Genomic DNA, 11,051 nt, shown 5'->3' with positions numbered 1-11,051 from the left:
AGGATGAGGATTTTATTGCACTTTCATTTTGAGCTGAATGTAACAAAGATAAAAGTTGAGAAATTAAATAAAAACAGCTTTAAAAGCATCAGTAACAAAGAAACAAACCTGCAATAAATGCACTTGGTGTATTGATACCACATAATGGATAAAAGCTCGATATATTTTGTTATACCATGTAAAGAAAAAAATAGAGAACTTAGAAAATGTAAAGCTATATGAAAAGACATATTTAAGATTTGTTTTATATATAAGAACATCTCAAGCTGCATTAAGAAATTGTACTCTATTATGCAAAATATGCCAAATTAGTACTACTGTGATGGTCCTATTATTGTAAAAATAAAGCTTTAGGTTTGATGATATATTATAAAGAAAAATGCTGTCTCATGACAAAGCCATTTCTGTAAAAACTGCAGAAAAAAGACCAAAACATAGCAAACTCTCGCAAAAATACATCACAGCACAAACATGTACGTTTTTCAATTATGCCATTTTTGTTGGCTATCAGCTCTCAAAATAATACAAAATTACACACTGCAGCTTTAATTCAATGACTATGTGTTTCATTTAGTAAAGAACCAGATTTTCAAAATGTTGATTTGTAGGTTATTTTCAATGACACATTGCTGCCAGTATGATGAACCAAATTCCCAAAGATACATACTGCAGCTTTAAATAAATCAGTTCAATTTAAGGATAGAGGAGCAAAACTGGTTTCACAAATCTGCTTATTTGCATTTTACCAGGTAGGTCACTACTGTTGCATACTGCAGCTTTAAGTAAATACTCAGGTAGGAATACCCTGCAATGCCACATGTTTACCATTAAGGCGAAGCTAATTAAAGACACAAACTGAAGCTCTAAATGAATCTATGGGTTACATGTTGCAATAACGCATTTCTACCAGAGATGGCACCAAACATCCACAATTAAATAATGCCACTGTAAGAACATTGAATATTAATATAGAAAGCCAAAATTTTGGTTTCTAACTGATGTGCTTGCTTTTTACACATCATAATTTAATGTGTGCATGGGGTTTTCCTTTGTGACAATAGATTGAATGGACAACAGTTAAAAGATACATGCACAGCCCCAGTATATGTAACAGATATGTAAGATACATAGTATAATATTGATTATGATCAATCAATGATTATGTAATCTACTGTGCTTATTCCTTCAGTAAACATGCATTTCCTCTATTCATCGGCTGACATCATTTAAAAAAATTATAAAATTGTTGATTTTTCCTTATGTGCATAATATGCATTCAGTCCAGAATAAACAGGCTAGTCATTGGGTCAGTGTTTAGGCCTTTCATGTGTGGGGCTGCAGCAAGAAAAAGGAGACGGTTTGGATGAACGAGAGGTCAGACAACAGCCGAGGGGTTAAACCGGTTCCATCAGAAGCTCCTCCATGTCTGATTGCTCTAGTTCACGGAAGGCAGCATGAGTACCGATCACGGCCAGAGTAGCTCCTGCAGGAAACAGGACCAAATAACAATCAGTGATTAAATGACATACACTCACTAAGCACTTCACTAGGTTTACCAAATTGGTATGTACAATTATTAATCAGATCAACTTTGTAAGTACACAATTGCTGGCTGTAGCCCATCTGTTGCTCTGTAGAACACCACCCTGTACCCACTTATCAATCAAAAAGGACCTTAAAGGTCCCCTATTTACCAGATGATGGCTGGGTGGTGGACAGTTCTCCCAGCATTAAAGTGGTACAAGTGTGTTGGTAGTGTGTGTTCTTCTGGTATATCAGGTGCAGCAGTGTTGTTAGGAATACTGGACACATGCCCTCCTAGCACTGGCTGTAGATGTACAGTTTTTCATGCATAACGTGTGTTGATCTTTCTCTAATCATTTATCAGTGGACACCTTTTAATCACTGGATGCTGTTGGCTTGAGGTGTTTAAAATAACACTGCTGCACCTGCTGTAGTTGGTTGTCACTGTTGGGATCTTGAGCAAGGCCCTTAACACTCAATTGCTTAGACAGAATACTCTCACAGTACTGTCTCGCTTTGGATAAAAGGTCAAAAATGTAAGTATACACACTAATACAGCCCAATACAGCCCAATACAGCCCAATAATGTTATTACTACGTAGTGTCATTGCAGTGTAGTGTCATAACATATAATTAATAATCTAAATAGCTGTATGTGGTTTTGCCCCCCTTGTCATGTTTTACCACCCCTTTATCCTGGTCATGGTTGCGATGAGTCTGGTTTTTCCAGAATCCCCAGGCACAGTGCATTAACACTCTCCAAACAGGATGCCAATCCATCACAGGGCCTCAGGCACAACCCTCTCTACATACAGACATGACTGGCTATGTCTTTGGGGAAGACACCTAACCAGTTGATAGCACAGCTGGGGATCTGAACCCTGGATACCATCGGTTTGTATGCTTTCTTCTGGTTTTTTTTTTCTAATTCTTAAATTCAGCAAATAAATTACAATTAAGCACTAAAATTTCAAGTAATTAAATATCTCATAGCAATTATGTTAACTTACTAAAAACAAAAACACATTAAAAAATATATACACCATAATGGGTATACTATATATAAAAACTCATTTTTGTTTAACTTCATGGTGCAGCTGTTGGGAAAGTGACATTATTGTGAATAAAAAAAAATCTGCAACATATTTCACTGTTTGCATTTTTCATACTTGTGGTCTAGCTCACAAGCTATTGTTTACACTATTAATGCTACTCCAATAACCAAAAGTCCCATAAAAGCATGTGAACAATACGACACTTACCCAGTACCCAAAAGACAGCCGCTCCAGCCCCTGCAAGCCAGAAGACCGGTAGTGAAACCGCTCCAGCCAGTCCAAGCTGGTGACCATGAGTCAGCTCTCGGCCTGACAAAAAGGGCAGTGATGTGTTAATTGCTTTAATTAATTAGTACTGAAATTTCAAAGGCATTTCCAACATGAACAGACACAACACTCTTTCACACTTCACTGCACTTCACCAGCTAGGTGTTATGTAAAAGCACATCCCCATTTTGAAATGCTGAATCAGAACATTATGCAACAAATAAAAGCAAATAAGGCCACTCAGGAGGGAAGGGGGTTGCAGAGGGGTTAATGCATTGACCCAGTCAAGCCTGGTCGGCTGCACAAAAGACACAACTGGAAATGTCAGGAGGAGGAAAGACTGGATTGGGAAATCAATTTGTTGCTGCTGCAGCAACAACTTCTACTGTCAGGTGGAAGCACCAACACAGGCAGTGGAAGAATATGTGGAAATCAGTGTGGTCCTCGGCCATCTGGGTGTGACCGGAGTGTATAGAGAGCTTGAGCGTATCCAAATAGGGTGCAAAGACAAGAGGGGACAGAGCCGGTTTTTAGTTGTCACAGCAACATGCTAAACCTAATCATTATTTTACCATTTTCTAATAAATATATCTACAACTTAGTATGTACATCGATCAGCCATAACATTAAAACCACCTCCTTGTTTCTACACTCACTGTCCATTTTATCAGTTCCACTTACCATATAGAAGCACTTTGTAGTTCTACAATTACTGACTGTAGTCAATCTGTTTCTCTACATACTTTTTTTAACCTGCTTTCACCCTGTTCTTCAATGGTCAGGACCCCCACAGGACCACCACAGAGCAGGTATTATTTAGGTGGTGGATCATTCTCAGCACTGCAGTGACACTGATATGGTGGTGGTGTGTTAGTGTGTGTTGTGCTGCTATGAGTGGATCAGACACAGCAGCGCTCCTGGAGATTTTAAATACCGTGTCCATTCACTGTCCACTCTATTAGACACTCCTACCTAGTTGGTTCACCTTGTAAATGTAAAGTCAGAGACGATCGCTCATCTGTTGCTGCTGTTTGAGTTGGTCATCTTCTAGACCTTCATCAGTGGTCACAAGACGCTGCCCACGGGGCGCTGTTGGCTGGATATATTTTTGGTTGGTGGACTATTTTCAGTCCAGCAGTGACAGTGAGGTGTTTAAAAACTCCAGCAGCATTACTGTGTCTTATCCACTCATACCAGCACAACACACACTAACACACACTAACACACCACCACCATGTCAGTGTCACTGCAGTGCTGGGAATGACCCACCACCTAAATAATACCTGCTGTGTAGTGGTCCTGGGAGAGTCCTGACCAGTGAAGAACAGCATGAAAGGGGGCTAACACAGCATGCAGAGAAACAGATGGACTACTGTCAGTAATTGTAGAACTACAAAGTGCTCCTATATGGTAAGTGAAGCCGATAAAATGGACAGTGAGTGTAGAAACAAGGAGGTGGTTTTAATGTTATGGATGATCAGTGTATGTACAACCAGCATCATTCAAACTACATCTTTTTAAATGTAGTATATATTTTGGCATTTCATGTTTTAGGCTTGACCAGGATTGATAAACACGGGGTGCAAGGAATTCACCCCGGACTTAGAGCATCCATAGCAGGACAAACCTCATGTTCACTTAGGTACAGTTAACCTTTTGCATGATTTTGTGAGGTGGGTGAAACCAGAGTACTCATAGGAAGCCCACATGGATATGGGAAGAATTGCAAAACTCCATAAAGGCAGTAATCAGAGGTAAGGAACAAACTAGAATTCCCAAAATCTATGATGCTATGCAGCACCACCATGCCAACATTAACAACAGTGTTTAAATAATAAATTCCATAACAGTTATTTAATGTGCTATGTGTTGTATGTCACATGGTTATACCAGGTTTTATGTGCAAAATGGAGCAACCTGATATATTGTGCTGCATGTGAGAATGACGAAAAGCCAAGAAAGTGCAGATAAATGCAAATTATGCTGGATGAGCATAAAAGCTTGTACAGCCACAAACACACACACACACAATTACCGAAAACAACCAGCTTGGACTCCAAAGACTTTAGGTGGATGATGTAAAATGCACCGGCAAAAACAGCCATGGCGATCAGCAGCATCGGAGAGCTGATTCTGTGAAAAAAACAGTAGTGTGTCAGCAAATATGGAGTTAGGAAAATATGTCAGCTGCAAATTGCACACAATGTAGCTGTAGTTTGCACTTATAACTATGAACAGTACACTATATGGTCAAAAGAATGTGGGCACCCCTCCTAAATGCTGAGTTCAGGTGCAAGGGAAAGTACACCGACTAGGCATAACATTATGACCACTAACAGGTGATGTGAATAACACTGATTATCTCTTTATTTCGGGACCTGTTAGTAGGTGGGATATATTAGGCAGCAAGTGAACATTTTATCCTCAAAGTTGATGAGTTAGAAGCAGGAAAAATGGACAAGCGTGAGGATTTGAGCGAGTTTGACAAGGGCTAAATTGTGATGGCTAGACGACTGGGTCAGAGCATCTCCAAAACTGCAGCTCTTGTGTGGTGTTTCTGGTCTGCAGTGGTTAGTATCTATCAAAAGTAGTCCAAGGAAGGAACAATGGTAAACCAGCTACAGGGTCATGGGCAGCCAAGGCTCATTGATGCACGTGGGGAGCGTCCAGCAGACGAGCTACTGTAGCTCAAATTGCAGGGCAGCTCACAGTTGCAGGGCTGTTTTGGCAGCAAAAGGGGGACCAACACAATATTAGGAAGGTGGTCATAATGTTATGCCTGATCGGTGTATATGCTTTCTGCTTATTGGTTTGGAGAAGGTTCTTTTCTGTTCCAGTTTGCCCCTTGTTCTCAAATACCATTAAGACATGGTTTAATGACTCCAGTGGCCTGAGATCTGACCTTAAACCAACTGAACACCTTTAGTAGAAGCTGGAACATTAATTATTGAGTTTGGCCTTTTCGTCCAGATCAGTGCTCGACCCTACAAATGCACATTTTACTGAATGGCCACAAATTTCCACAGACACACTGCCAAAAGGTCAGATGACCACATACTTTGGGCCATATAGAGCATGTTCCTTATATAATACTATTTCAGCAGACATTGTGACAGTTTTAAATAAAATATACTATCATTTTCATGTTGTTTCCAATGTTGAGTGACCCATAATGTAGCAACACTTCATAATTAAAGCACTCATCTTTTAATAGTCTTAGCTGGTGTTTAAGTACATTTTTCTTACATAACATTAATTATGTTGATGGCAGAAAAATTACATTAAGTATTTTTGCCAGTGAGTAGCAAGTAGCACAGATGAACATTGGGACTATCACCTACATCTGCATGGCAATGCTTATTTCATGACAATGATGCATGTCATGGTCAGGGATATATTAAATGCTGGGCTGATGGTAGCTACCTGTAGTTCACGTGTTGAATGCAGCAGATCTGATCAGCATAAAGACCTTAGTGACTCTGGAGAGACTAGTTGTTATAACCAGATGACTGGCTGAAAGTATCTCCGAAACAGCAAGGAATGAGTACCCACAGTCCATCTGATTAATCAGTGAAAAAAACCTAAATAATAATCCTATTATAGACTATATGGACAAAATTATTGGTACATCCCTTCTAATTTTTAAATTCATGTGTACCAGTCAAAACAACTGCTAACAAGTGTAATAAATCATTTATATACATTTATTTCAATTATATAAAGGAAATGATATGCTTCCAACTTTGCAGCCCCTGTGCACAAAGCAAGGTCTTTAAAGACATTAAGAGAAGCTCGGTTTAAACTCCAGTGTCCTGCACAGAGCGGTGACCTCAGTCCCACTAAACAGCTTAGGAGTTAACTGGAACATCAGTTGAAGCTTTCTTGACCAACATCAGTGTCCAGCCATGGAAATGCTTTTGATAGCATGGGCACAAATTTCCACACACATACTTTAAATTCGTGTGAGAAGCCTTCTCAGAGGAGTGAATGCTATAGATAAAAAGTCACCTTGAGGTCACTCTATTTCAAAACCCTTTGTTTATAAGAATGGGATGTTCAACAAGCTTATGGTCAGATGTGCAAATACTTTTGGCCATATAGTCTAAGTGTGCATATTTACATTAAGTTTAAAGTATCTCTTACATGCAGTAGAGAATAAGCCCCAAGAAGATAAAGGTATAGTTGCTGTGGTAGGTGTCCAGGTTCTTCACAACACGCTGGCACAATTCTCCAAAGTTCTTAGGCTTGGAGAACTTGCGCTGATCGACAAAACCAGCCCATGGCCTGATAGACTTCCGACGTCGGTCCAGCCAGTCCTTCACTACCATACCTGAGAAGCCTTTGGGGAAAAGCCTAAAGCCAGAAAGAAAGAGGAGAAGAGAATGAGGACAGGTAGACATTATTACAAAGCAGCTTTAAGCAAATCAAAATCTAGACCTCCAATGAGTAAGGTGACAATGGCATGGACAATATTACTGTGTCATTTTTAGTAGAAACTTTGAGAGTAACCAGCCTTAAATAGTATAAAAGATGGATTCTACAGTGAAATCTGACTTTTAATCAGACTTGACATTACTATGGTAAATTCCATATTTATTAGGCTATTTATATGTTTGTATATATGTTGTTGGGGGAGTTTGTGTAGTGCTTGATATGTTGCTTATTTGAATTTGTATGTCAGATAACTTAGAAGGGTTAGATAATGAATACTGTAAACTTCGTTTTGCTATTATTTAAGATAAATATTATATTAGGCACTTGTGGTGAAACTACATTTCAAAATATGCCATATTAAACAGTTTATTTGATGCAAACCTGTTGTATAAAAGTAATAGAACACTTGAAATCAAGTCTTATCTTATCTTGTGATCTACTTTTCCCCAACCACTAAAGCCTGTGTGCAGAAATTGATAGTATATACAGCGAGTTGATTATATTAATTGTTTAGTACTTGCTATATCCTGCTCAGAGTCTATGTTTAACCTGCAGTACAAAGTAGAAACACACGCTAGACAGGATGCCAATCCGTCACAGTGTGTCACACCCTCGCACATTTGTTCGCTCACTTACTTACGTAAAGCTAGGGGCAATTTAGAGAAGCCTGTCCACCTTCTGAATAAAGAAAACCCAGGTTTTCAGGACCCACATTGCTGTTTAGCATCTACTCTACTTGATGTGCCACTATGCTGCCCTAATTCACATTTACATTTTTGGCATTTAGCAGATGCTTTTATCCAAAGCAACTTAGAGTACTGTTACCGTATACTGTCTAAGCAATTGAGGGTTAAGGGCAGTGCTCAAGGGCCCAGCAGTGACAACCTATCAGTGGCGGGGCTTGAACCAGCGACCTTTTGATTGCTAGTATAGTACCTTAACCACTAGGCTATAACTGCCCATTTACTTAATATAACAATAAACAAATAAAATATAACAATGTCATTAATAATAAACCTTATGTTTGATTAAGCATGAATATTAAGCTCTCTGGAATCTGACAAACATTGCAGGGATCTTAATCACAATTGCGTCAATTCATTGTGATTTGGTAATTATGTAATAATCGTGACAGATCAAGCAAAGACGTATTGAAGCTATTATTGTAAAAAAAAAGTAATAATAAATAATCCTACTCACCTGTTGACTAGTCGTGCTGCAGGAAGCTCTTCCGCCTCACTGCTGAAGGGATCAGTCATCTTTCCATCCATTTCTACTCACCTATTTCATAACAAATATGCAAAAATTACATATGGCTGGAATATTGGGAGTTAATGCAAAACAGTTGTTGCTTGCTGTCATATGGTCAAGTCACTTATACAAATAAGGTTACAGTACTTATAATAAAATAAAAATAAAAATCATAAGTGTCCCCACACTGCCAGTAATTATGACAGGCATGATATGAACTATATAATACTATAGGGGATAAAAAATGTATAGTATAGTATAGTATAATATAATATTATATAATAATATAATATAATATAATTAATATAATATAATATAATATAATATAATATAATATAATATAATAAATATAATATAATATAATATAATATAATTAATATAATAAAAGCAGGGCAACCATTTGTTCGTGGTGGAATGTTGGGCCTTTTTTTAGAACACGCGTCAAACTCAAGGTCCACTACGTAATTTTATGTGGCCTGCGCGAGATTAAAAAGTGTATGATTGTCTTAAAATACATTGTAAAATCATACATCAACTACATCTTCCACAATTTATGTCGATTTTGTGACCTGTAAAGTGACTGCATCCCGCCACTAGATGATTCAGTTTTCCAACAAGTGATGTTAAGAAATATCTACAAATAATCCCAAAATGTCCAAACAGAGAAAACTGATGCAGAAGGAAGGCACTTTAATGAAAGATGGGAAAGCCAATACAAGTTTGTGCTTCAAGAAGAAAAAACGATATGTCTTTTGTGTTATGAGGCCGTGTCGGTGCTAAAGGAGAACAAAATAGATATACAGCATAGATATACAATATACATTTTCCATTTTGACACCAAACACAGAGCTAAGTATGCACAATTTAGCCTTCAAGAAAAACAACAATTGTAAATAAAGGTCAGACTGTAATCGCAGCAGGATGTGTTACAAATGGCGTTTTGAGGGCAACCATAATGCTGATGTGGCCCTCGGTGAAAGTGAGTTTGACACCCCTGTTTGAAAGGTTCTGTGATGAAGCAGTACTCAGAAATTAAAGGATGTCAAAATCTGGTGATTATAAAGGTCCTGAAGCGGATTTCATCGAATCACACATTATAATTTTAAATAGGAACAACACATAAAATGTTTAAAATATGGACAACAAGTCCTTTTAGGACAAGACCAACTATGGTCTTGAAAGTGTAATGACACAGGTAAGCTGGACTTATTTAGGGCAATGGACGACCTGAGAGAATTCATGAAACCTCTGCTCTCTACCAGAAAATCCTCACAAAGTATGTCTGGCCATCAAAAGCGGTATGACCAAAAATTTGTATCACAGTATTTTTTAAGATTCTGATGGTTTCACAGTACATCACAGTATGTTTTATGCTTGGCCCCATAAAATGACACAGTATATGATCAAATCAGTCAGCGTGAAACTGTTGCAATAAATAAAATTTGTATTGTTTATTTAATATCAAAATATTGTACAATTACCCTAGGCTCTCCTTTTACCAAATAAATCGACGTTTGTGAACTCCACTGTACAACTTAACCACAGGTCTGTTGTAGAAAAGTGGATGACTTTATATATCTCTGCTTCTAGTTCGCTTATAACGACTAACATGAAGTATTTTCGCCCCGTAAGACATACCTGGAATCCACAGTTTTAAATATTGCTCTGAAAGCTTCTTTCTCGACTGTCTATAGAGGAATATTATATGATTTGCTGCCTACTGAAGCCTACAGTTGGTGTATTAACTATGCTTCGGTATGGCAGTATTTGAAAAATCCATACGGTATAAGGAATCAAAGACGGTATACCGAATGTACCGTCATACCGACCAGCCCTACCTGATTGTTTTTTTCCCCATGTGTCCAAAAAGAATAAATCCTCCAATGACAGATGGACCCAAATTTCTCCAGAACAGTGTTATAGACTGAACTACAGTAACCAAAGTGCTTGGTTGCAATTGTTGTTGCTGAAGGTGATACAACCAGTTTAGGCTCAGCCGGGATGTTACTTTTTTTAAAGTACTTTAAGATCTTTAATTTTGAGATTTGAGAACATTTTTCTTAGACAGAAACAAGAAGTAAACAGCTTTGTGTTCCAGGGTGTGTTAGAGCAAGAACAGATGATGTGGTGGAAAAAACAGCGTCACATTGTTCCACCCTTAGAATCTATCCGAAATGTCAATACACCAGATATTTATTAATAAGCTATATTAAATTAAGACCAAGGTTTTAAAATCTATTAAAGTAAAATATAATCAGCTAATAGTACATCTTTTACAAAGCAAAACAATAACTAATCTGGACACGAACTACACCCAATACTCTTAGCGTTCTTATATACGCACAATATAGAAGAACACCAACCAAATAATACGGTATGTACTATACTATAATGTTACTAAATGATATAATAATAAAAGTATCATTTTCTTACTGTATCTGAGGTGTTTTGTGGTGTTGTTAAAAGGCGGACGTGATGATGTGGAGCGGTTGATTTTCTTCTTCTTATCTACAGTCAGAT

The 11,051-nt window shown here is 37.8% G+C and overlaps 1 protein-coding gene across 1 annotated transcript; it reads right to left on the bottom strand.

Moving 5' to 3' along the window:
• On the bottom strand, positions 1-11,051 carry rabac1 (Rab acceptor 1 (prenylated)). Its single transcript, XM_062991868.1, has 6 exons — positions 10,965-11,051; positions 8,481-8,561; positions 6,990-7,199; positions 4,882-4,979; positions 2,787-2,888; positions 1-1,483 (listed from the first exon to the last, which is right to left on the bottom strand). The coding sequence occupies exons 2-6, from the start codon at positions 8,549-8,551 to the stop codon at positions 1,395-1,397; spliced, it is 570 nt and encodes a 189-aa protein (XP_062847938.1). The 5' UTR covers positions 8,552-8,561; positions 10,965-11,051; the 3' UTR covers positions 1-1,394.

Source organism: Trichomycterus rosablanca, chromosome 3, assembly GCF_030014385.1.
Source record: "Trichomycterus rosablanca isolate fTriRos1 chromosome 3, fTriRos1.hap1, whole genome shotgun sequence".
NCBI classification, from domain to species: Eukaryota; Metazoa; Chordata; class Actinopteri; order Siluriformes; family Trichomycteridae; genus Trichomycterus; species Trichomycterus rosablanca.
Note: the sequence above shows the minus strand (reverse complement) of the source record. Positions and strands in the feature narration are given on the sequence as shown.